General features: G+C 40.4%; 1 protein-coding gene and 1 long non-coding RNA gene across 3 annotated transcripts in view; both read left to right on the forward strand.

The window, feature by feature from the left end:
• Window positions 1-16635, forward strand: part of ZCCHC7 (zinc finger CCHC-type containing 7) — a 243151-nt gene extending 226516 nt beyond the window's left edge. For both annotated transcript variants that reach the window (XM_040223848.1, XM_040223930.1), the window contains exons 7-9: window positions 6634-6729; window positions 13111-13228; window positions 15330-16635. In XM_040223848.1, the coding sequence (XP_040079782.1) occupies window positions 6634-6729; window positions 13111-13228; window positions 15330-15769 (654 nt within the window). In that variant the 3' untranslated portion in view covers window positions 15770-16635. The remainder of the gene's footprint in view (window positions 1-6633; window positions 6730-13110; window positions 13229-15329) is intronic.
• Window positions 16636-23752: 7117 nt separating this feature from the next.
• The window catches only part of LOC120851364, a 43940-nt gene continuing 39862 nt past the window's right edge, over window positions 23753-27830 (forward strand). The window contains exons 1-2 of the long non-coding RNA XR_005718302.1: window positions 23753-24431; window positions 25584-25727. This is a non-coding gene — a long non-coding RNA (uncharacterized LOC120851364). The remainder of the gene's footprint in view (window positions 24432-25583; window positions 25728-27830) is intronic.

The raw sequence follows: 27830 nt of genomic DNA on the forward strand, positions 1-27830 counted from the left end.
ATTTACATAACATTTTAATTGCCTGTATACCATTTATTACTATCTGATACTGTCCATGAATGTGTATTCTTGGTTTTATCTGTCACCACTGGAGATGCAAGTAGCAATTTTTGTCTTTCACTGCTCCATTAGCTACTCTTTAAAAAAAAATTATTTATTTTAATTGGAGGCTAATTACTTTACAATATTGTGCTGGTTTTTGCTATACATTGACATGAATCAGCACGGGTGTACATGTATCCTCCATCCTGAACCCACCTCCCTCCCATCCCATCCCTCTCAGTTGTCCCAGTGCACCAGCCTTGAGGGCCATGTTTCATGCATCGAACTTGGACTGGTAATCTGTTTCACATATGGTAATACACATGTTTCAGTGCTATTCTCTCAAATCATCCCACCCTCGCCTTCTCCCAAGAGTCCAAAAGTCTGTTCTTTTTTTTTTTAATATAAATTTATTTATTTTAATTGGAGGTTAATTACTTTACAATATCGTATTGGTTTTGCCATACATCAACATGAATCTGCCACAGGTATACACATGTTCCCCATCCTGAACCCCCCTCCTTCCTCCCTCCCGATCCCATCCCTCTGCCAGCCTTGAGTGCCCTGTTTCATGCATCGAACTTGGACTGGTAATCTATTTCACATATGGTAATATACATGTTTCAGTGCTATTCTCTCAAATCATCCCACCCTCACCTTCTCCCAAAAGTCCAAAAGTCTGTTCTTTATATCTGTGTCTCTTTTGCTGTCTCACATATAGGGTCATCATTGCCATCTTTCTAAATTCCACATATATGTATTAATATACTGTATTGGTGTTTTTCTTTCTGGCTTGCTTCACTCTGTATAATCGGCTCCAGTTTCATCCACCTCATTAGAATTGATTCAAATGTATTCTTTTTAATGGCTGAGTAATACTCCATTGTGTATATGTACCACAGCTTTCTTATCCATTCATCTGCTGATGGACATCTAGGTTGTTTCCATGTCCTGGCTATTATAAACAGTGCTGCGATGAACATTGGGGTGCACGTGTCTCTTTCAATTCTGGTTTTCTTGGTATGTATGCCCAGCAGTGGGATTGCTGGGTCATAAGGCAGTTCTATTTGCAGTTTTTTAAGGAATCTCCACAGTCTTCTCCATAGTGGCTGTACTAGTTTGGATTCCCACCAACAAGTGTAAGAGCGTCTTTTTTCTCCACACCCTCTCCAGCATTTTTGTTTGTAGACTTTTTGATAGCAGCCATTCTGACTGGCGTGAGATGGTACCTCATTGTGGTTTTGATTTGCATTTCTCTGATAACAAGTGATGTTGAGCATTTTTTCATGTGTTTGTTAGCCATCTATATGTCTTCTTTGGAGAAATGTCTGTTTAGTTCTTTGGCCCATTTTTTGATTGGATCATTTATTTTTCTAGTATTGAGCTACATGAGCTGTTTATATATTTTTGAGATTAATTCTTTGTTAGTTGCTTCATTTGCTGTTATTTTCTCCTACTCTGAAGGCTGTCTTTTCACCTTGCTTGTAGTTTCCTTCATTGTGCAAAAGCTTTTAAGTTTAATTAGATCCCATTTGTTTATTTTTGTTTTTATTTCCATTACTCTGGGAGGTGGGTCATAGAGGATCTTGCTTGTGATTTATGTCAGAGAGTGTTTTGCCTACATTTTCCTCTAGCAGTTTTATAGTTTCTGGTCTTACATTTAGATCTTTAATCGATTTTGAGTTTATTTCTGTGTGTGGTGTTAGAAAGTGTTCTAGTTTCATTCTTTTACAAGTGGTTGACCAGCTTTCCCAGCACCATTTGTTAAAGAGATTGTCTTTTTTCTGTTGTATATTTTTGCCTCCTTTGTCAAAGATAAGATGTCCATAGGTGTGTGGATTTATCTTTGGGCTTTCTATTTTGTTCCATTGATCTATATTTTTGTCTTTGTGCCAGTAACATACTGTCTTGACTGTAGCTTTGTAGTATAATCTGAAGTCAGGCAGGTTGATTCCTCCAGTTCCATTCATCTTTCTCAAGATTGCTTTGGTTATTCAGGGGTTTTTGTATTTCCATACAGATTGTGAAATTATTTGTTGTAGTTCTGTGAAAAATACTGTTGGTAACTTGATAGGGATTGCATTGAGTCTATAGATTGCTTTGGGTAGTATACTCATTTTTACTCTATTGATTCTTCCAATCCATGAACATGGTATATTTCTCCATCTATTTGTGTCCTTTTTGATGTCTTTCATCAGTGTTTTATAGTTTTCTATATATAGGTCTTTTGTTTCTTTAGGTAGATTTATTCCTAAGTATTTTATTCTTTTGTCGCAATAGTGAATGGGATTCTTTTTTTAATTCTTTTTCTGTTTTCTCATTGTTAGTGTATAGGAATGCAAGGGATTTCTGTGTATTCATTTTATATCCTGCAACTTTACTATATTCATTGATTAGCTCTAGTAATTTTCTGGTGGAGTCTTTAGGGTTTTCTATGTAGAGGATCATGTCATCTGCAAACAGTGAGAGTTTTACTTCTTCTTTTCCAATCTGGATTCCTTTTATTTCTTTTTCTTCTCTGATTGCTGTGGCTAAAACTTCCAAAACTGTGTTGAATAGTAGTGGTGAGAGTGGGCACCCTTGTCTTCTTCCTGACTTTAGGGGAAATGCTTTCAGTTTTTTACCATTGAGGATGTTTGCTGTGGGTTTGTCATTTATGGCTTTTATTATGTTGAGTTATGTTCCTTCTCTGCCTGCTTTCTGGAGAGTTTGGATCATAAATGGGTGTTGAATTTTGTCAAAGGCTTTCTCTGCATCTATTGAGATAATCATGTGGTTTTTATCTTTTATTTGTTAATGTGGTGTATCACATTGATTGATTTGCGAATATTGAAGAATCCTTGCATCCTTGGGATAAAGCCCACTTGGTCATGCTGTATGATCTTTTTAATATGTTGTTGGATTCTGTTTGCTTGAATTTTGTTAAGGATTTTTGCATCTATGTTCATCAGTGATATTGGCATGTAGTTTTCTTTTTTTGTGTGTGGCATCTTTGTCTGGTTTTGGTATTAAGATGATGGTGGCCTCATAGAATGAGTCTGGGATTTTACCTTCCTCTGCAATTTTCTGGAAGAGTGAGTAGGATAGGTGTTAGCTCTTCTCTAAATTTTTGGTAGAATTCACCTGTGAAGCCATCTGGTCCTGGGCTTTTGTTTGTTGGAACATTTTTGATTACAGTTTTGATTTCCGTGCTTGTGATGGGTCTGTTAAGATTTTCTGTTTCTTCCTATTTCAGTTTTGGAAGGTTATACTTTTCTAAGAATTTGTCCATTTCTTCCAAGTTGTCCATTTTATTGTCATATAGTTGCTGATAGTAGTCTCTTATGATCCTTTATATTTCTGTGTTGTCTGTTTTGATTTCTCCATTTTCATTTCTAATTTTGTTGGTTTGATTCTTCTCCCTTTTTTCCTTGATGAGTCTGGCTAATGGTTTGTCTATTTTATTTATCTTCTCAAAGAACCAGTTTTGTTGATTTTGGCTGTAGTCTCCTTTGTTTCTTTTTCATTTATTTCTGCCCTAATTTTTATGATTTCTTTCCTTCTACTAACCCTGGGGTGCTTCATTTCTTCTTTTTCTAGTTGCGTTAGGTGTAAAGTTAGGTTATTTATTTGATTTTTCTCTTGTCCATTAGTTAATCTTAGAGCAATATCTGGCATGTATTAGGCACTCAATAATTATCTTTGGTGTGGTTTAAGGAAAGTGTATACAGATGCTCATGCCACGTGCCTCACACTCTGATAATTGTCACTGATGGAGGCATCCTTGGACTTAGATTTTGCTCTGCTCATCCCCTTCTTTTCTCTCATACACAATGTGGTTTCTTGAAAAAGTCATCTATATTCTGTTCTTCAACATCTTCCTACTTGTAATAAACCCCTTACAATCTGGCTGGTGCCTCTGCCTCTCAAATGAAACTGCTCACACCCGTTGCCAACAACTTCCTGGCTGCCACATCTAATGGATTTTGTAGTTTTTGTCATATTTGATTCATCTGTTTGACAACTTCACCATTTTGCCTTCACATCCATGGTACCATCTCTTTGGGTTTTATTTCTTTCTCTTAAACCATTATGTGCTTATGGTTGCAAATTTTATGTCACATCAAATAATATCTTTTAGATGGAAAAATTATTTCTCCTTACTAACTTCATGTCTTCCTAGCACTCTGCTACCTGAACAGATTTGTAAGCCACTGAGCATGAGTGGTACATGCCTCTGTGCACACCTGTTAAAACTGTATTTAATGGCTTTTTGCTAGTCTTAATTCATGACCCCCATTTTTCATTGAAGGATGTATTTGTTGGTTGTGTTTTTTATTATATCCCAATTTGTAATAGCTGAAGTTGTAAATTCTGTTTTGTATTTTCAGTAGAAAGCATCTCTCAGGTTACTGTTATCCTCCAGTTTTTCATTTTAGGAAACAGGAGCTAAAAGTAAAGTTGTTTGAAGAAGGTTACTTTTATAACCTATAGTTTATTTTCATATATCAAGAAAATAAAACATCCATAATCTACCTATTTGGCACACTAAATAACAAAATTAGTTGGCAGGCCAATTAGTTGGCACTCTTTTGTTGGCACCCAGTAAAGAATACAAGAAATAAATGTATTCAAGTTTATTCTCATCCATCCAGTCTCCAAATATATGGGGGGAATTAGTTTTTTCTCCTGTTTAAAGCCCCTGCCTTTTCAGGAGTTTTGCTCTCTCTATCCATTCTTTGTGTCATCAACTTCTCCATCTCTACTAGCTTTCTCACATGTTCAGATCTCTTCCATTCTAGTGACAAACTCTGCCAAATCCTCTCCCTTGGTCCTGACTGATCTTGTTTTGCCCCTTCTTATATATGCTTTATAAAGCAATATATACCTACTCTCTGGGCTTCCCTTGTGGCTTAGCTGGTAAAGAATCCACCTCTAATGTGGGAGACCTGGGTTGAATCCCTGGGTTGGGAAGATCTCCTGGAGAAGGGAAAGGCTACCCACTTCAGTGTTCTGGCCTGGAGAATTCCATGGAGTCCATGGGGTTGCAAAGAGTAGGACACAACTGAGCGACTTTCACCTACTCTCCATATTTCTTCAACTTCCATTCATTTTTTAGACATTTTTTATTATGAAATGTAATATATGTCCTGAAAAGTGCATCAAACATATGTGTTCACTACTTAGTTATATAACTTCCATTCAAGTCATATGACACCAGTGTGTTCAAAAATAGAAAATTACCACTACCCTGAAACCCTCTGTGCTCTATTCTCTCCCCACAGGAAGTAATCACCATCCTGGCTTTTGTGGGTTATCATTTCCTTGCTCTTCTTTGTAGTTCTACCACCTTTGAGTGCATCTTCTTCACTCATTGCCTTCTATTCTCTCTACCTTCCTGCAGATTCCAGAGTTCTCACAATGAACAATGACAAATCTCATGGGTGTTTCTCAGTTCTAATCTCACTAGGCCTCTCTGCTATATTTGACATCATAGATGAGTTCATCCATCTTGGAACTACTCTAAGGTATATGACTGTTGTCTCTGTGGCTCTGCGTTCTTTAACCTCTCCTCCTTTGTCTGTCATAGGCTTTTCTGCCTGCCCCTCTTGTGTTGCTGTGCTCAGGGGTTCCATCTTCAGTTCACTGCTGTTCAACTGGCTGTGGTGATTCTGAACACTCCGGGCATTTCAGCCTCAGCAGTTGTGTAACTTACTTTCAGATCTAACCTTTAGCTCAGAACATGTTTCCTAAACCTTATCTTAAAACAGATAACTTCCTGGAGGACATCTGTCTCAACCTAGATGCTCAACATCCAAAACAGACTTCATCATCTTTCCCTCTAAATTGACTCTGCCCTGTTTTCCTACCTTTTCTCAATCAGTTGTTGACACTACTACTCACTAGTTCCCCCAAGTTAGAAACCTGAAAAGCATCCTAATTTCTCCTTTACCCTCTACCTAAAATTTTCTATTTGATATATGCCTAATTCTTTAAGAGTAAATTTAAATTTTATATTTCAAGAGAAGCTTTACCTGAGTTCCTCATCCCATCCAATAATGGATCCCTTTTGTCAGTCCTTTGATACTTTGTATATGCTTCTATCACTGTGTTTACATTGTTTGCCATTATATTCCTGGGTCAGGAAGATCCCCTGGAGAAGGAAATGCAACCCACTCCAGTATTCTTGCCTGGAGAATCCCATGGACAGAGGAGCCTGGCAGACTAGAGTCCATGGGGTCACAAAGAATCGGACATGACTTAGCCACTAAACCCATCTGTTTATATGTCTGTCACATTCTACTAGGCTTTTATTTTCCTTTATCTGAGATACCTAATACATGACACAGTCACAGTATTGGGCACAATACCAAGTGGAATTGAGAAGTGAGGAGGTTGAGGAAAGCACATATTGATGTTAAAAATAAAAGAATTGTTATCATGTTACATACTTTAATCACACAGAACCATCTGAATATGGGTTCTCCACACTAAATTGTAGGAGGCAGTGTTTCTAAGGAACCTTTTACCTAAAAAAAGTTCTTTTGGAAAGTATGAGGTTTTAGTTTCCTTCTGACATTCCCTAAATTTTCACAAATATTCATTTTGCAGACCAAACCTGGACCACCCAAAAAGCCAAAGACCCCTTCTGGACAATCAGCCTTGGTGTATTGCTACAACTGTGGGCAAGAAGGCCATTATGGACATGTAAGTTTAAGTGGTAATTTGGACATAAAGCATTCTGTTGCTCAGGAGTGGTTGCTGAAAGGTGAACTTGAAAAGAATAATTCTAAACACTTACTTTTTTATATATATAAACTAATATCTTGAGGTAAGACCTAAATATGTTTTCAACTGAGTTACTTCTTCCATCCCTACCAGAGAAATAGATCTGACAGAGCACGTTCCTATATTTGTTTTAAATATACATGCAGGTTAGTCTAAAATAAATACAGCTCATAGAATTATTCAGACAAAATATAGTAGTTAATAGGTTTACAATTCTCAGGAATTTCAAGGATTGGTAGTACTTTGACCCAGCTGAATCGTGATTTTAGATTTTCTACATAGTTCTCCACTATCTCTGGTTTTCCCTGGTATTGTGTTCAGTTAAATCTTTACCACTCACATGCAAACCCCAACACTCACTGGTGGAAGGACAGAGGGGTACTTCCACCCCACCCCACACATGCTCAGCCAGCCTGCCCACCCCACACATGCCCAGATTCCCTATCTCACCTGCATATTTCCTAACCCTAACTGAAAGGGCCAAACCTGTGTTCTAGATGCTGAGGTGTCAAAGCAGACGCTTGTTGCTGTAAGGTGGGAGAGAGACTCCCACCTTCATTAAGTTTACTTCATTAGGTATGAATGAGCAACAGCTCATTGCAGAGATGGGATGCAGTAAGAATCGATTCACAGTCTGGGAATCTTGAGGAAGAGGAAGAAAGGTGGTGGCACAGGATATAGAAAATCTGTACAGAGAAATACACTCCCAGTCTCCACATAGGCTTCTAACAGCCTAGAAGCCAAAATAAACTGATATCAAATCAGATCTGATGACAGGAAGTGGAAAACATACAAAAGTAGGAAGTCCCCAAAATGGCTACAGGTATGAGCAGTAGGATGGAGTGGTATTGCAGATCACATCTTGAGTTCTGACCATGGCATTTCACCAGTGCAGACCTTGGGGGTAGAGCTCTACGATATGGAGAGAGAGAAAAAGTCTGGAGAAGAAAAAGCCGTGGGACAGAGTCCATCAACAGATGATGCTTTCCTTCCTTATTGGGACAGTATGACTGTGGAGTGAGGGATAGAATATGAAAGCTAGGGTGGAATTCTGACCCTTAGTTGTAATTTTTGCTGTACTACTGACAACCATGTGACTTACATTATAGGTGTAGGTGCTGGGGATGGAGGACGGGGAATGAGGAGTTAGTGTTTAATGAGGACAGAGTTTCAGTTTAGGAAGGTGAAAATGTCAGGAGGTGGATAATAATGAGAGTTGCACAACAATGTGAATGTACTTGTGTGACTGATATAACTTCACTTTTGTAGAGCTCACACTGAAAACCTAGTTAGAGAATTTTCAATTTTTTTGAAAGTTATCATCTCCAGATCTTTTTCTGCTCTGTGTTCCTTGTTGCCAAAACTCAGATGTTGCTAATACTGTTTAGTGAACATTTTCATGTAAGCAGTCCACTGCCACACAGATCACATAGATGTACCATTTATGCTTGCTTACCTTTTTAAAGCAGAAGGGTATAATTTTAGCATTTATGTTTGTTCAATTAAGGAAAAACAATTATAGTTGAATACATACCGCTTGCTAGTCACTCCTGTTAATGGAGATAGGAAATATATTAAAATCATTTGGAATTTATCCCTGAAATCTAGATTTAGATGATTTTTAATTTCAATAAAGCAAATTTGGCAGCCTTATCACTGCCATAGATGAAGAACTCTAGATTATCGACACTAATGAAGAAGATCAGTGGTGTGGCTAATCCAGAATAGTAGATAAATTATACAGCCAACTATCAATTGTCTGTGCTAATGGAGGGGACCAGCGATGTGGATAATCAAAATATAATTTACATGTAGCTTTGGAAAATGTTGTAGTACTATAAAGCTCTGTATAGCCACATCAGTCTAGACTGTACAGGATCCAAATAGGAGACTGTGTAGGTAGGTAGTTAAGAGATGTCTGAGGATGCCTTCCCTTCAGTTTCAGAAATTCAGCTGTACAGATGTTAATAAATAGCTTCTTCATGTGAAAGATACTCTAAGGTAAATGTGACTGCTCCCTTCTCTAATTCCACTCTCTCTTTAATTGGGGAGGGAGGGATGATCATAAGCAGCTTGGTATGAGGCAAACTAATAGGAAATGGTGGTCACTGTATAAGAAGAACACTCCAGCAGGATCAATGGGGTGCTGGGAGTATAAGAGCACTAGTACCTTTTTGTAATTGTGATTTGCTCTTAGGCTTCCAGGCTGGGTTGTGGGTAAAGAATCCACCTGCAGTATAGGAGACATTTGAGATACAAGTTCAGTCCCTGGGTTGAGAAGATCCCCTGGAGGAGGAAAGGACAATCCACTCCAGTATTCTTGCCTGGGAAATCCCATGGACAGAGGAGCCTGGCAGGCTTCTCATTTGCTCTTTATATTTTACAATTAGAATCTGTCTTAGTCCATTCAGACTGCTATAAACAAGCTACGATAGACAGAGTAGGCTTATAAACCACCGGAATTTATTTTTCACCAAGATGATGGTGCAGAATCAGTGTCTGGTGAGGGCTGCTTCCTTACTTTCTTGCTGTGTCCTCACATGGTAGAAGAGGATAGAGAGCTCTGTGGAAATCTCTTTTATAAGAGTTCCACCCTCATGATCTAATCACAGTCCCAAAGGGTCCACCTCCTAATGCCATTACCTTGAGGTTTAGATTTCAACACATGAATTGGGTTGAGGGGACACATGAATTGGGTTGAGGGGACACACAAATGTTCAACCTATAGCAGAATCTTAGACCTAAATCTTTTATGGATATCCTTTATTCTGGAAACTTGGTGCCACTGTGGATAGAGATTTATAAAAGCAATTCTTTATGTTACCATGTAGGTTTGCCTCATAACTTTCAATACCCAAAAAGAATCAGAAACTCAACAGCAGGTTAAATCTAAAGATAGTTGGAAGAAGGAAATTATCATGAACCAAATTACTGAAATAGAAAACAAGATTAAATAGCATCATCAAAACCAAAAGCTGGTTCTTTGAAAACATTTTCTTTTCAAAAGAAGAGAGACAGACTTCTGGAAAAGCTTCTCAAAGAAAAGGAAAAGATACAAATAAACAATGGGTGAAAAATGTAAATAGCTTGAAATACAGTATAATTTTTAATTATAGGCGAATACTGTATAAACTTCATGAAGTTCAGCATTAGGGACTTCCCTTGCCATCGTGTGGTTAACTCTGTGCTTCTACTGCAGGGGGCATAGGTTCAGTCCATAGTCAGGGAACTAAGATCCCGCTTGCCACATGGCCAAAATAAAGTTCAATGTTAAATCTGAAAATTCAAATGAAATACATAACTATGGAAAAATATGAACTAATCAAAATGACTGAAGAACAACAAACGTACATGAAACAATACCACTAAAAAGATTGAATTAATAATCAAAGTTCTTCCTACCAAAATATATCAGAACCAGGTAGGTTTGTAGTCAAGTTTTACCAAACATTTATTCAGATAGATAATCCAAAAGAATGCTACTCAACTTATTTTTTGAAGCTATTATAACCTAAAGCTACTTCAAAATATTTATAGAATGTTACCATTTTTATGAAATCTGAACACTTCAAACTTATAATGTTGTTTATTGGCATATTTATTAATAGTAAATTAATAGTAAAAGTATTAAAGCATGAGAATGGTAGACACCAACTTTAAGACCATGGTGGCTTCTGGAAAGGGAAGGAGATAAATGGGAAGTGGGAAGGACAGTTACACAGAAGATCTCAATTCTATCATTAATGCCTAGTGGGAAGAGAACTGAATTGACGGTAAATGTTGATTTTATAAAGCTACATGGTTAGGTATAGATTTCCATTACTTTATTTTCTGTTCTTTAGTATGTATTTAGAATGATTGCTAGTTCTTTAAATTACAAATTATGTCTCTAAGTGTATGGCTGCCAGCTTGATCAAGTATCTTAGAATTACAACTTGAGTATATCATGACAGAGTTATGATAAATCAGCTAAATTCTATGCAGGTAATTAACATATTTTCTTGCTAAGAGATACAGATAGCCTCCATTATCTTAAAGTAGAGTGTTCCTATGAAACCTTACCTAAACCAAAGTAGCTATAAAGCAAAGAAGCAGTTACCTTATAATACATCTTTCCAATGAGTGCAAAACATAAGTGGAGATAAAACACAGATGCTCAGAGATACAGTTCAAAGCTATGGTGGCTTGATGCTGAGATGCTGAATGTAGTTTATGAAGAGGGAGCTTGATGGCACCACTCTTGCTACTCCCAGTCAGTTCAGTTCAGTCAGTCGTGTCCAACTCTTTGCAACCCCATGTCCATCACCAGCTCCCAGAGCTTGCTCAAACTTATGCTTATGAAGTTGGTGATGCCATCCAACCATCTCTTCCTCTGTTGTCCCCTTCTCCTCCTGCCTTCAATCTTTCCCAGCATCAGGGTCTTTTCCAGTCATTGGAGTTTCAGCTTCAGCATCAATCCTTCCAATGAATATTCAGGATTGATTTCCTTTAGAATTGACTGGTTTGATCTCCTTGCAGTACGAACAGTGTGAAAAAGCTACTCTGGTTACTCACTGTATAATGGTTGCTGCAAAAGATGCTAAAGGCTATTTTCATTTTCACCTTTCCTTATAAAGGTGAAAATCAGCTCCATAGTTATTTCTGTTAGTGAAAAAAAGTCTTTCATAAAAGTGAATCAGGGTAAAGTGAACTTTTAAAAAGCAGGGGCTACTTGTACATTAACTTTTCTTTAGTACCTAGCTAAGAAGTACTGACAACCTAGACAGCATATTAAAAAGCAGAGACATTACTTTGCCAAAAAAGGTCCATCTAGTCAAGGCTATGGTTTTTCCAGTAGTCATGTATGGATATGAGAGTTGGACTATAAAGAAAGCTGAGCACCAAAGAACTGATGCTTTTGAACTGTGGTGTTGGAGAAGACTCTTGAGAGTCCCTTGGACTGCAAAGAGATCCAACCAGCCCATCCTAAAGGAAATTAGTCCTAAATATTCATTGGAAGGACTGATGTTGAAGCTGAAACTCCAATACTTTAGCCACATGATGTGAAGAACTGACTCATTTGAAAAGACCCTGATGCTGAGAAAGATTGAAAGCGGAAAGAGAAGGGGACAACAGAGGATGAGATGGTTGGATGGCATCAACGACTGACTAGACATGAGTTTGAGTAAACTCCAGGAGTTGGTGATGGACAGGGAGGCCTGGCGTGCTGCAGTCCATGGGATCTCAAAGAGCTGGACACGACTGAGCAACTGAACTGAAGAAGTACTGAATGTTTATGGTAAATTTTAGGCACGATCACAGAAGACAGAAGTGAAAGGTTCCAGAGACCAGCCTTTTTCAAATGAAAGACATTATTTGGTTTGAAACAAGTTGAATGGATCTTTGTCACAGATCAGGATAAACAAAGCCTACTACGTGGGACATGGCTCAGGCCAAGGATGTGGATTTGGGAACTGGCAACCACCAGAAGACCAGAGTAAGGAGAGTGGGGCAAGTGAGAGGAGTGATCTTTTCATGAGTAGGGGAAGCAAAGAGGAGAAACGTTTCCTTCAAAATCATGTAGGAGCACTTTCTAGCTAGGCAAACCCACCACTACCCTCAGTTCAGTTAAGCCAACTTTTTCACTCTCCTCTTCCACTTTCATCAAGAGGCTCTTTAGTTCTTCTCTTTCTGCCATAAGGATGGTGTGATCTGCATATCTGTGGTTATAGATATTTCTCCCGGCAGTCTTGATTCCAGCTTGTGCTTCATCCAGCCCAGCATTTCTCACCACCCTGCTCCCCACTATAAGAATCACTGCCCTTGTGAGCAGTGGTGTTGACTTAAAATAAGCTTGCCAAAACCACTTGTGTGGAGGAAAAAGAGCAAAAGTCTAAGAATTTAGCCCCACATGAGAGTGTAAATGTGATGAGAAGAAGAAAAGGAGAAGCACTTGAAGGAAGGCTGTTGGAAGAGACAGAGATGCAAAGGACTGATAAAACATAATTTCAAATGAAACAAACCCTCTAACAGAGGAACAAGGCACTGCTGGGGGAGAATGTTGGCAAGAAAAACCTTAAAAAGATCAGAATGATTTCATAGGTAAAGAAGTAAAGGAAGAAAACCCAAGCCTGAAAGACTAGCATGTAAGCACAGTCGAGTGTTTGATCCTCCCAGTGTCCCAGCAAACCACATCCTGCAGCCATAGTGCTTATGAGTGATACAGGGCTCATCTCTTAATTACAGTGGTCCATAATCTTACCAAATGGTTATCTGAACTGTGTGACCTTATGACATCGTAATTTCAAATACAATTTGCAGGAATGCTCAGAAAGACGAATGTTTAACCAGACCTTTCCAACATCTCCATTCATCTATTACTATGATGACAAATACGAAATCCGGGAGAGAGATCAGAGAATAAAACGAAAAGTGAAAGGTATGTTACTAGACTTTTCCCTAAATCACCTTTGCAATAGTTCCTATATTTCTTTCTTTCTTTTTTTTTTTTTTTGGTGCTGTCTTTGCAAACTGCTTTGTGGGCCTTTGGTTAGCACAGAAAATGTTTTTAATAATTACTGTAGAAACTGGAACTTTCTTGATTTCCAGAAGTCAAGCACCCACTTCAAAAATCCTGCTTTATAATCTGTTCACAATGAACATTTTTCTCACACTGTGATTATTTTAGAAAATGTCCAGAAAAACACTTCTGTCCATTTATGCATGCAGAATTTTTAAAGGCTCCTTTGAGATTTTTCTTTTCAACAAGTAATTATGTTTTCCCTCTAGTATTTTTCAAGCAAGGAAAAAGCTTTCTCTGCTCGGTGATTCCTGGAGCTTCCCCGAAGAAGTCATTGGCCACCATTATGAGCAGAGCTCCAGATCCACAGTTACCCTCCATTTCTTATTTGCCATTGCTAACATAATGCTCTTTCTCACCAAATTGTTAATTTACATCTATTCTCTCTACCTCTCTTCTTTCTTGCTATATACTTCAAGATGGTTTACAAAGTTGCTTTTTTTGCCTTCAGGACCAAATAGTTCTGTATTTTTCATGTTTGCTGATACATTGTTGACCCTTGGCCTTTTCATTATTCTTTTCCTGACTTGCTCTGAGTTCAGGTCCTTTCAAAATGAAGACACTAATTCTGGAGAAAAGTAGATGAATCACTTCAACTTCTGCATATTTTGCATATTTTATTTTATATAAAGTTTATCTCAACTATATGTAGAGAAATTACAGTATAAGAAGATAATGATTAGCAGCTGAATTTTAAAAGATTACAAAGAAATGCACCAAAATGTCATCTCTGAATTAAAGGGTTGTGTGTGCTTTCTCTTTTATTTTCTCTATACTTTTTCTGTATTTCCCATCTTTGAGTTCTTGACAACCCTGTGGGACAGATCCACTTTGAGGCTCGCTATAGTGGACTTTGTGTTTTATACTGAAGTCTATAAGTAATTTGGAGAAGGCAATGGCACCCCACTCCAGTACTATTGCCTGGAAAATCCATGGATGGAGGAGCCTGGTAGGCTGCAGTCCATGGGGTCACTAAGAGTCGGACATGACTTCACTTTCACTTTTCACTTTCGTGCATTGGAGAAGGAAATGGCAGCCCACTCCAGTGTTCTTGCCTGGAGAATCTCAGGGATGGGGGAGCCTGGTGGGCTGCCGTCTATGGGGTCACACAGAGTCAGACATGACTGAAGCAACTTAGCAGCAGCAGCAGCTATAAATAATTACTTATTTTTGCTTTGTATTCTAGAATTCATTTTTGTTCCCTAAATATACTGCTTCATATTCTACCTCATTTTTTTTATTGGTGAATTCTGTAATCTTTCAAGGTTCTGTTGATGTAATTTTTCATCCCTCACTGTACCCTCACCTCCCACTTATCCCTTCAGAATCACTACATCAGATATTTGCACTAAGAGTGCCAAGTCCTGACAAAACATGACGTCAGATCTGGCACTTAAGCCTCTTGGACATACAGGTGCATGCACATGTGTACACTCAGTCTCCAAGCTAGTGATCTTTACTCTGAGGAATAATCCACTGTCCAGTATGGCCTTCACCTGTAAGTGCTGTGGCCAGACTGTATCTTCAGAGGATGGTTGAAATGTCATATGAAACTGTCATAAAGCCATTTTCTACATCTTGCGTCACCTTATCATAATCAAGGACTCTATCACTGCAGGAACTTGAGTTGGTCAGACATGACTTTTCTTCACAAAGCTAAACTGATTACTTCTCTCACTGATCTCTGTCTCCGTTGCTTAACCTAGTTAAACTGTGTTGAACAAAATAAATATTGTTGGATATCTGGATGTTTTTCATGTTTGGAAATATAGAACTACAACCACAGGGTTTTTAGTGAGTGAGTTTAACCTTAGTAAGGGCTCTTTAGAATGTCATATCATTAATGCACTTAAGTATCTGGCTTTCCTCTCTGCTGAGTTTTTTACAGACCAGTGAAAGATCTGAATATGCTATGCCAGTCTAACTGCTGAATATGCAGAAATACTTTTATGTTTTCCAGAACTCCAGAAAAATGGGGATTTGCCAAGAAAGTTCAAGAGGCCTCATATGGAAGCAGCAGATAAGAGGCCCCGTGATATAAGAACAAGCCATGCCTCATGGAAAAACAACAGGTGGCCTCAAGAAAAGAAAGAAACCCAAAAAGAAACCATGAGCAGGAACATGAGAGAACGTGAGAAGCACAGAAAGGCTGCCAGGTGTCATGAAGACGATGAGGACTTCCCCAGGGGCCCCAAAGTCCACTCTACTCCTGGCACTTCCAAAACCCAGAAGCCTCACAATCCCTTTCACCACTCGTCACATTACCTCAAGCCGAGAGAAGACAGGCTATCCAAGGAGGGCAAGCGGGGCAAGCGTAAGAGAAAGGAGAGCTGCTTGGAGGAGGATAGCAATGATAATTTGTTTCTCATTAAGCAGAGGAAAAAAAAGTCTAAGCTGTGAGTCAGCTTCTGATTGGGCTTCCCAGTGTTTGTCTGTTCTTCATGTCTACAACATCCTGTCCATATTTTTATTATCTGTGATTAAATAAAATGAGATTTTTGTTTCTGTAATCTCAGCCATATCTAGAGCTATTGAACAAAATCCTTGAAGATCTCAGTTCTCTATGTTCAGCAGGTTCCTAGGTAAGAAAACAGATAAACTTGGACTTCCCCTGTTACCAGACGTCATTTTTATTCACTCAGTATCCTAGGGATAGGAAAACTTAATCTTTTCACAAAAAAGTTTTTGAAATATTTTGAAAAAAAATAAAAACTCATTATGTAATTCATCTGCAGTGTATGAAAATTAAGTTCTTATAAGGAGAAATTAGCACTAATATGGAAAATCCATCCCTTTTTTTAGCATTCCTTTTAATATTGGAAAGGATAATAACTATATATCTAAATCTGGCTTTTCTTGCTTCTGAAGCTGGTATCAGAATCTTACTTTGATCAGAGCATCACAGGCTGAAAATGAAGGTGTCCTCCTTGAAAGCCCTGGAGAGATGGGGAATTGGATTTTATAACAGAAGTAAGGAATCCATCGAGAATAAATGTTGAGAGACAGATTTCCTGAACCAAGTGAAAAGAGTCATCAAAAATTTTGACTTAATTGCAATGAAATTGTTTTTTACTATTTTTATAGCCATACCTGAGGAATACTGTCCCTCAGATATTTAAGATGAATGTTACCCAACTTAAAAAATTGTTTTCTTCTCTTGGGTTTTTTAACTACCACAGAGTTATACAGAAGTTTTTGTATTTGTGACCTTTTGTACTTACCAGAGCCTAATGTTAGAATAAGAAAAATAAAATGTCTGAAATGTACATTTGTCTACTATATAAAAAGACAATGAGAGTTTGAGTGACAAAAGGCATAATTGGGTTGGACAAATGACTGAAGTTATAGAATCTCTATAAACTGGGGTCAAATGCCCTTACTTCCTGAGCACTAGGTCTATGCCAGAATAAAATGAGATGGAGAAACGTGTTCCTCCATGGTCTCCAACAACTGGAGTCTTAAATTTGTGGTTCCCTCTTGGGAACCATGTGTCTGATAGCATCAGCTTTCTTTTGAGGGGAAAGGAGAGTCTCTGCTCTGGAATCAGACTTAAGTCTTTAGTCCATCACCTCCCCTTTGGTTGCCTAGCTTTCAGCTAAGTGTCAGCATCCGTTACGTGTTGGTGCTTGGCTTCCTAACATCTACTGGGATTGTTTTACTTGTTTTGACCCTAAGGTAAGTGGACAGAGTCTTTTTAAAAACCCTGCTAAAAGTGGCAGCCATGAAAAATGACTTCATAGCATGCTGAGCCTTGAGCTAATTGGCACTGTTTCTCAGTAGGACTTGGGACAAGTGTGGCTTATTATTGACATGATGTGACTAGCATTCCTGCATATCTGAGGACCTCTAATTTCAGGGCAGAAATGGGATTGCCTTTCATACTCAGAAAACTGGAGGCAGGAAGAAAGGAAGCACTTTTCTGTTTGTTTCTGAACATTGTCTTACTTTTCCTCCCCATTTTTTTTTTTTTTTAACATTTTGTTCGGGCATTTAATTTGCCCTTCAGGTCCATGTTTTTAGATGAAGTTAGGAAACATAGCTGCATTTCTTCACTTTGGGGCAGTAGGGAATGGTAAGGAAAGCAGAAACATAAGACGAGCTTTTGCTCCATTTCCTCTTTGTTAGCCTTGGCACCTGGCTCTTATACCAAGTGTTCGGTTAAAGTCAGTAAGTCTACTAACATGCTAACTTTCCATACGAGAATAAGGAGTTTACCAATCTGACAATGAAATAAGATTTTAAATGGATAAGTGTGATTGAGAGAAAAGCAAATGTCCCGAACAGTAAGGATCCACATCGTTGCTAAGATTGTGTGTGTGTGTGTGTGTCCGCACGCGCGCATGTGCGTGCATGCGTCCATGCAATTGCTCAGTTGTGTCCAACTCTTCACAGCCCCATGGACTTTAGCCTACCAGGCTCCTCTGTCCCTGGAATTTTCCAGGCTAGAATACTGGAACAGCTTGCCATTTCCTACTCCAGGGGATCTTCCTGACCCAAGAGTTAAACCCTGGTCTCTTGCACTGGCAGACAGATTCTTTACTACTGTGTCCCCTGGGCTTCCTAGTATATAGTTATACCATACTTTATTTAATCATTCCTCTGTTGTTGAAATTTTTGGTTGCTTCTGATTTTCATTATTTTTTTTTAATTCCTCTATGCACGTTGTATCTTCTCCAGTTATTCCATATAAAACCAAATTTATGGGTCAAAGAACATGCATATATTTCATGCAGGTTTTAGTACATGTTGGAAATTATATTCCTAGCAGTATATGAGAATGTTCATGTCCTCATTCCCACAATAATATGGAATATTTTCATTCCTTTTTCTCTTTGCCACTCTGATGGGCAAAGAAACATTATTTGTTAGTGCTGCGGTGAAAATATTGATGTGGGCTGTTTTTGTTGAAGGAGAGACAGGGTTAACAGTGTATCAACAACCTGTTAATAAAAGATACAGAAGCAGCTCCTCATAGGAAACAACTGAAAATTCTCTGACAACAAAAGATTGCATATGAAATAGTAGAACCTTTCATTCCTTCATTGCTGTCTTGATCCCTTGATGTTATCATTTTTGGTTTTCACGGTTTACAAGGTGCTGCTGACATCTAGTGAGTAGAGGCCAGGAATGTTGCTAAAATGCTACAGCGCACAAGACGGTCTCCTGCAACAGAAAGTTGAGCAGCCCAAAATGTCAGTAGTGCTGAGGTTGAGAAACCCTAATTAAACCCCCAAAACACTTCTCAAAAGGAATTCTCACCAGAAGGAGTCGGTGTAGGTTGCCTTCCACGTCTTATAAAGCTTATATTAATATTATATTAATATTTTCATCAGACTGGTGTTTGAGAGTTTGATGGGACATGTCCTGCTCATCTGAAATAAGGGCCACTAGTTTCATGGCATGAAAGTCTACAGACCATGTGGACCCCTTTGTGGAAGGACAAGGCCACTGGCAACTCAGCCAGCTTAGGGAAATTACTAGCATAACCAGAAAACACGGATGCAAATATTAGAGCACTGGGCTAGGGTGTTAGCTCTGTCAAGAGAATAGTGGTGTGAGAACAAAGGGAGTCAGCTGAGGCAGGGGGCGGTGCAGTGAGGAGGGTGGGAGACTATCTAGCGGGACACTTGATTGATTAAGAACGTCAGTCGGTTGTATATGCCATCACCAGGACCCTAGTGCAGCACAGGCACTTAGGGTTTGGGCTTATCAGCATGGCAGAGAAGTACCAACCTTTGGAAGACAGGCAGTGCATGCCATGCAAAGAATCACTTCACATGATGAAACCATTTCAGAGTTGCTCTATCCAGAGGAAAGTCTCTGGTGCATTTAATGTATATATTTAACTTACATTCTACTACCATCCTAACAATTGTGAAATAAATGAGTTTTTCAAGTGATTTACTGGGAAGTATTTCCAATAAAACCCAGTGAGAGAGTGGGGAAGTGAGACAGAGAAGAGAATGTATCCAAACTGGATGCCTTATCAAGTCAGGGTCCCACAGAAGGCAGCTCTTAGACTCCCAGAGGAGTGCTAGAGACAGCATGGGCCACCTCAAAGTCTCCCTGATCAGGGCTAAAGGAGTATGTGTTCCTATGTCAGTTTTTGTTTCATGTTAAATAAATCAGTCATTGTTTAAGAGCTGCTTCAGAAGCCTTTTTCAGTCAACTCTGGCTTTCTGTGCACCCAGGCAAAGTGGGTTTGGGCAGTGAGAAGGCAGCCCCTTGACAGTGACACGGGGATATGAAAGAAACACATCACCTGCTACAACTATGAACTCAGAAGTCCTTCCCACTAAATACTTGGCAATCATACTGCCAAAATGTGGGTTTTTTTTTTTAATGCCAAAAAAAACAAACTTCGTTTTGATGAACTGTATGTAATCATTTTTTCAGACTTTTATCAGCTTATTGTATTCATATATAACAGTGTAACATGAAAGAGTCCAAAATACCAAATTTATTGCAGCGTATATCATAGCCATTATCAAAAGTTCCAGGGAGTTCTACTTCCAACCAAGACTGGAGTAACAGGGACCAGATTTACCATCCATCCTGACACTGTAAAATATGTGAAGCAGTTTTCAAGACATTAAACATAGACAAAGAAGGACAGTGAACCTTTGAGAGATGACCCCTGACTGCCCCAGCAGACTGCTAAAAGGGTTTTCCAGTTGTGGAGGGGAACCTAGGAAGGGCCTCATTAAGGAAACAGCTGGGATCCTAGAAAAGCCAAAGTGTCTAGTTTGCAGATTGGATTACCAGAAAGGAGAGAGCCAAATAGCCCAGAGATGTACCTGCAGAGGGTCCCAGCTAAGTACTGGTTGGTGCATATGTGTGAGGAAGCCACCGGAAAGGATTAGAGGGAACTGTTTGTGGAGCTCACGGAGGGCCAAGAATAGTGTCTGTCCTCACCAGAGTGGAACACTTCATAGTTCATGCAACATTGACTACAATACTCAGAAGAGTGTTTGCCTTGATAATGGGGTGAAATTAGTCCTCGTCTAAACCTCTCTGGTTCTAACTAGCTTAAAACCAAGACGTGAAAGAGCCAAAGTGTTTCCAAATAACTTAACCCGTTCTAAGAACAAAACTCAAGATCATTTATAGGAATACAAAAAATATGCAGCACCCAATAAGGTCAGGTTGTCAATGGAATACTACCAAAAATGCAAATTAATCTATAGGAGCAGAAGATCCATGGTGGCTTGCAGGTGGGGATGGTTGGGTAGGGTAGGAAGATTAGGAAGGGGCAGGCACAAGGAGACCTAGGGATGGTGAATACCTTCATTATCTTGATTGTGGGGGTGGTTTCACAGATGTGTGTGTGTGTGTGTGTAAAAAGTCTTAATTTCATTCATAATTTACTGGAAACATTTTGATGTTTTTTTCACTGAGTTGGGAATATTCTGGAAAAAAGAGAGGGCAAGACCAAGGATCAATAGTCCAAGGGCCATCCTCAGAGGTTTTTTGTTTTTTAATTATTTATTTATTTGGCTGTACTAGGTCTTAGTTGCAGCACATAGGATCTTCATCGCTGCATGCAGGATCTTTAGTTGTAGCATGCAGACTCATAGTTGCGGCATGTGAGACTAGTTCCTTGACCAGATATTGACCGCAGGCCACCTGCATTGGCAGTGCAGAGTCTTAGCCTCTGGATCACCAGGGAAGACACCATCCTCAGTTTTGTTCCCTGCTTTGCCCATGGCAGGCCAAGAAGGAGACTGATCACAAAACAAGTGTCTAAATTTTGGGGTCTGGGGGAGGGCAGTAGCTGACCTCTTGGGCCCAGGTGGTAGGAAATGTGTCTAAGAGGCATGCTGTGAAAATCTGCACCACCATTGGGGGACCTTGGCCCACAGGTTGGTATCTGACTTCATGGCCTAACATTCGAAGTTTTCCCAGTTCGTCTTCTGCCTCCTTCACCCTTCCAAACCCATTGGATAAATGATTAGTCCCTGAACAAGTCATATTTTACCTATGCTGTTGCCTCCTTCCAGAATATCCTATTCCACTTTTATGAACACCCCAGACAACGTTAATCCGTCTCTCTTTGGTACTCCTGTTTGAGTTAGTCAACAGATCTTCACCGTGGATCCTTTTGTGCCGGGTAGTAGTATTGCTTAAGGTTGACTTTACTAAGAAATCTCAAGGCTCAAAGACTTATGCAATTAAAAAGCAAACACAAAAATGACTGTCATACATGTGAGGAGTGCAAGGACGAATATGGATCACGCTGTCAAAAAGAGTCAAGGAGATGGCAGGACCTCTCTTGCCCAAGACTTCCACTGGGTCTTCATAACAGAATGCAAAATTTCCAGGATAACAATAGGAAAGAGTCCTTCAGGAAGAAGGAATATGGAGATAGGAAACAGCAAGGCTGTTTGCCCACCCTCATTTCCTAGGGCCCAAACTAGATGACGTGAAGCTGTAGAATTTGTTCTTTCACAGTTCTGGAGGCCAGAAGTCTAACATCAAGATGTCAACATAAATTTCCTTTTCAAATTTTTTTTAAAATTGAAGTATAATTGATTTACAATACTATATTAGTTTTTGGCATACAACATAGTGATTGAAAATTTTTATAGATTGTACTCCATTTAAAGTTACAAAGAAAAGGTTATATGCTCAGTCATGTCCAACTCTTTGCAGCCTTGTGATCTGTAGCCCGCCAAGCTCCTCTGTCCATGGGATTCTCCAGTCAAGAATAGTGGAGTGGGTTGCCATTTCCTCCTCCAGGGGACCTTCCTGGCCCAGGGATAGAACTCATGACTCTTGCATCTCCGGCGTTGGCAGGCAGACTGTTTACCACTAGCGCTACCTGGGAAGCCCACAAAGTTGTTATAAAGCATTGGCTGCATTCCCTGTGCTGTGCAATATATCCTTGTAGCTTCTTTATTTCATACATAGTAGTTTACACCTCTTAATTCCTCTACCTCTCTTTTGCCCCTTCGCCTTCCCTCTCCCCACTGGTAGCCCTAGTTTTTTTCTCTCTGTGAGTCTGCTTTTTTGTTATATTCACTAGTTTGTTGTAGTTTTTAGATTTCACATGTAAGTGATATCATTTGGTATTTGTCTTTCTCTGACTTATTTCACTTAGCATAGTGCACTCCAGGTTCATCCATGTTGCTGCAAATGGCAAAATTTCATTCTTCTTTAATGACTGAGTACTGTACCACATCTTTATCCATTCACCTGTTGATGGACACCTAGGTTACTTTCAAATCTTGGCTATTGGGAATAATGCTGCTATGAACTTCGAAGTGCATGTATCTTTTTGAGTTAGCATTTTCATTTTCCTGGATATATACCCAGGAGTAGAACTGCTAGATCATGTGGTAATTCTATTTTTTTTTTTTTTTTTTAGGAACTTCCACAGTGTTTTCCATCATGGCTGCCCTAAGTTACATTCCCACCAACAGTGTACAAAGGCTCCCTTTTCTCCACATCCTTGCCAAAGTTTTTTTATTTGTAATCTTTTTAATGATAGCCATTCCGACAGGTGTGAGGTGATATCTCATTGTGGTTTTTAAATTTATATTTCTCTGATGACTAGTAATGTTGAACATCTTTTACTGTGTGTGTTAACTATCTGTAGGTCTTCTTTGGAAAACTGCCTATTGAGGTCTTCTGCCCATTTTTAAATTGGGTTGACTTTTTTATATTGCTTTGTATGAGCTGTTTATGTATTTTAGATATTAACCCCTTATTGGTGATGCCACTATATAAGTGCCATGATAGTTGGTTAAACACCACACTCATGGTCCTTTTTAGGAAAATTTGGGTATCCATCCCTTGATAATGAATGTAAGCCCTCCAGTTTCAGTGTGAGTTGTGTTCCCTTACAGCACCTTTTTGAGCATACGATTAGCATTAAGTGCTTATAACTGGCTATTCTATGGCAGTGTCATGGAGAGAGGGCTATATTTTTAGCTTTCACACAATAGTTCAATACCCAAATCCACACGTAAGGAGCAGAAGTCACAAAAGAAAGTAAGACCACAGTTCCCATGGCAAGGCAGATGGGAACCCATGAAGAACTCAGAGTTCACACCCCAACCCATGCCCTGGTCCTCCACACTGGGTCATCCAGCCAACTCAATAAACACGTCTTGAGTATCTTACCTGAGCCAGGTTCTGTACTGACATCAAGGGCTACCCTACCCTTGAGGAGCTCTCATTTTCTCTAGTGGGTGAGACAGATTCAAACTCCATTCAGTTCTACCACAGGTATTTATAGAATACCTACTCTAAAGTCATGGCACAGTGATGAGCCAGGTAAATAAGATCCATGCCCTCTTGGGGCTCATAGCTCATAAGGAAAGATAGACTCCGTACAAGTGAGTTGAGTGCTACAAAGTGTTCCTGGTGTAGAGTAGGGGCTCAAACATATGTTGATAAAAGACTATGTCTTCTTTATCCTCTTTCAGAGGGTCCTGAGAGAGGAGGACATAGGTTTCAGTAAATGAATGTACCTCACTGCTCCATAATACCATCCTGTGCCTGAGAGTACCAAAATAGGGACAACTAAAACTTTAGTCCACTGGACTGGGATGTTGACCTTCCAAATGGAAAGGTCCACAGTGGTTCCTTTGGGAAGGTGGCCTAAGGCTAAAGAGTATGAATCTAGGACTCCCATTGTAGGGTTTGAGGGTTACTGAGCTCGCTGGTGTTGCTCTGTCAAGCCTCAGGCAGACCAAACAGGACAAAGCTTTCTAAAATTATCAATGTGAGCTCTGTTGTTCAAATGGAAGAACAAAGAAAATTCAAGTCCACTGACATAATGCTGGAGCAGAAATAGCCCTCATCTTTCAAAAAACAACCACACAGACACCTTATACTAAGAGAAGTAACTCAAAACTTCCCTGTTTTAGAAAGAAATCCCCCGGGGTTTCAGGACTGTCCTCAGTTGTAATCCATCAGACTTGTTTTCCTGCCTTCAGAGAGCTTTCGTTTTGATTGGAGGAGAGAGAAACCCTGAAGCAGACAGCAGCAACTCAAGTTGGAGAGAAGCCCAGATGTGAGACTGTGCAGGAAGGGGTCAATTCCAGGATCAATGATGGTAGGGGCCCCGGAAGACTTCACAGAGGAAGTGACCTTAGAACTGGCCCTTGGAGCAGAGAGAAGACTTTGACATGTAGGATAAAAGGAAATAACGTTTCAGAAGAATTCTAGGTATAGGCAATAGCTGGTATATAGGAAAATCCAGAGCACACTTAAAAGGGTCTATTTCACTTGCCTTGACCATGGCAGGAGGAGAAAGGGACGACAGAGGCTGAGATGGCTGGATGGCATCACTGACTCGATGGACGTGAGTTTGAGTGAACTCCGGGAGTTGGTGATAGACAGGGAGGCCTGGCGTGCTGCAGTTCATGGGGTCGCAAAGAGTCAGACATGACTGAGCAACTGAACTGAACTGAATGGACAATATGAAAGGAGTAGAGGGAGGTAATTGGATCAAGATCACTAAAGGCTCCACATTTCAAGCCAAGAAGTGTGGTCCTCTGTTTCATTTTCCTCATCCGTAAAAATGGAAAGAATACCCTTTCTATTATAAGAATTAAAGTATCTAATGGATGGCACCCTCAGACATGGATTGAGATTAACACAGCACCACACAAGTTAGCACTTTTATAATATTAGTCCTTTCAGACATTGCTGTTCTATGGAATTAAGTATTCTTTATCTGCCTTTACACAGAAAGGTAATGGGTGGTTGCATCAGGGTTCTCCAGAGAAATAAAACTGATTTTTTTTTTAATGTAAGACCACACAGTTGTTGGGACCAGCAAGTATAAAGTCTGTAGGGCAGGCCAGCAGGCTGGAAACTCAGGCAGGATTTCTATCTTAAGAGTTTGGAAGCAGAATTCCTTCTTCTTCAGGAAACCTCAATTTTTGCCCTTAAGATCTTCAGCTAATTAGATGAGTCCTCCCCAAATTGTGGAGGGTAATCTCCTTTACTGAAAGTCCATTTGTTGTAAATGTTAATCACATCTATAGATCACCTTCCCAGCAACATGTAGACTGGTATTTGACCAAATAACTGGGTGCCCCATCGCCTAGCTAAGTAGGCATACAAAATTAGCCAGCTCAGTGGTCTTGTAAAACGTTAGTCCCTAGAACATGGTACCAGACCTGCCAGATGACTTCTGTACCTTGGTAATAATTTTGCATTATTTATTCCTGCTTCTTGCATAAAACTTTCTACGTACCAGAACCAAGCTGAATCTCTATGGAATATATTGTGCCAAATGCTGATGCTGCCAGATATGCAGACTTCGACTAGGTGCCAAGAAACCCTTCCTGACTGGAGTTTCCAACAGTGAGACAGACCACCTGGGATGAAGTGGGCTTGCGAGGTAAGCAACCAGAGGAGATTTAAGCATTTCCTGAGAGTGGGCCCAGGTGCTGGGAGAAAGCCCCCGTGGAGGGTCAACAGATTCTGATAACTCTAGATTCTAAAAATGTTGCTCAGAAAAGTCCCTGCTTCTTCCTCCTCTCTATACCCCTCCCCTACCCCAAAGTGCGGCATCAGAGGCTGGGGCAGAACATGGAACCTCCCCTAAATGGAAACCATCTGCATATCTTTCTCACCCTTCCTCCACCAGCCCCCTCTCCCCAGTCAGCTTCGCCTGGCTGATCTTTCTGGGAGAGGAGCTTGTCAAATTCGCCTCTGCCTCAGCCTCCTTTCACACCCCACCTTATCCTCCACGCCTATCCCCCATGGAGCCTTAAGGGGCCCAGGGGATCCACCTTCGTCCTGGACAAGTCATGGGTCACCAACCACCTCTCCTCTGTGCCCACACCCAATTAATCATCACTTCCTGGTGATTTGCATGGCAACCCTCTTGTGCTTAGCTGCTCAGGGGAGTTTTCTGGTTTCATTGCCTCAATTAACACTGGCCTCCTGGGTCACTGTGGATTCCCCTGCCAACCCACCACAGACCTGGCCTCTGTAGCCTGCCTATCTGTGTTCCAGAAGGTCCTTGTGTTCTCAGAAGGCTTCCCTTACCATCAACAGGCCAAGCTATGTATGCAGCACCATCTTGCAAGGGATGGGGAGGTCTTGGAGAGGGCTGGATTCTTGAAGTTCTGCTCAGAGCTTCAAAGGCCTAAAAGATTGTCCAGTCCACTCTGGCCCACTCGATTTCACCCCCACTTTACAAATGGGGAGTCCAAGACCAGACAGGGAAGAGGTGTGTCCATGGTCATACCTCAAGTCAGAGGTAGACTGAGCCTAGGCTTTGGGACCCTTTCCCTCAGCCTCCCTGTCTTTCTGTGCCACACCTTTTCAACAGAAAACAGAAAGCATCTGAAAACATCAGCATATTAGGCATGAGTGAAAAACATGTTTAGTGTTTAAATTTTGAAACTCAACAACCTCCGGGCATTCTCTGCTTAGATGGCAGCAGTTTGCAAGATGTTCTGGGAATGGCCATGGGCTGGGCTGTGGCATGGAGCCAAGGGTGGGTGGGAAAAAAGACCTTCCTCCCAGGCAGGAACTCTTTTAGCACAGTAATCTGGGTATCTCCTAAGTAACCCCTCCCCACAGAGTCATTATCACAAGCCATGGAACAAATGAACATGAGGATACAGGAACTAGACCAAAGGACAGGGAAAAAAATAGAAAGGAGGGGAAAACAGCAGCAAGTCCAGGGAATACAAGGGAGACACCAGAAAGACCTCAAGTTCCCAGACCATCATGGGCCAGCAGAAGTCCAACACTTGCTATAAAAAATCATCTCAGGGTTTCCATGACAAGGATACTGTCAAGATCAAAAAGTCACCATTCTCCAAGTTGGATGACCTTCAGAAGTTATTAAGTCTAGAACCCGCTGCAGTACATAAGGGGAAACCCATAGAGTGCTTCATATCCTGCACTGAGTTAGGAGCAGAGCCGGGGCTGGAGCCCAGTCCCTGCCTGCCCGTGTGGGACTGTCTCCATGAGCCGGGATGGGCCACAGGGCCAGGGTTTGGAGGAGGCTTAGAGCAGGGGACCTCAAAGACAATGTGGAGCTTTCTGCAGCCCTGGAGCCTGGTGAGGCAAAAACACCACACAGAAAAGCTAGAGTGTCTCTGTGACAATAGACTCCTGAGGTGCTGAGGAGAAACCAGTGCGGTTGTCATGAGGAAAGAAGGGCTGTGAAAGTGAAATTTACGATTTGTGAGAGAGGGAAACTGAAAATGTGCTCTGTATCCCATGCAAATTGTCTGTGGCTTTTTGTCCCACACCTGCAGCAGCTCATGGCATATACAACAGCAGGATCCACGGGTTTGGTTCCCACGGTCCTGTTCCAGGAAAATGGAAACAGAGATGGCCGCTGTTGTTCAGGGAGGGATGTTCTGGGGTGCCCGGGCTCCACATGGAGGTGTCCACTGGGCTGAGAGCCAGTCTTCTTTGTGCCTGACTGAGGTGAACCTGGTAGGAACTAGCTGCTAGAGACAGCATTCCCAGGGGCCCC

The sequence above is a fragment of the Oryx dammah genome, unplaced genomic scaffold, assembly GCF_014754425.2.
Source record: "Oryx dammah isolate SB20612 unplaced genomic scaffold, SCBI_Odam_1.1 HiC_scaffold_1, whole genome shotgun sequence".
NCBI classification, from domain to species: Eukaryota; Metazoa; Chordata; class Mammalia; order Artiodactyla; family Bovidae; genus Oryx; species Oryx dammah.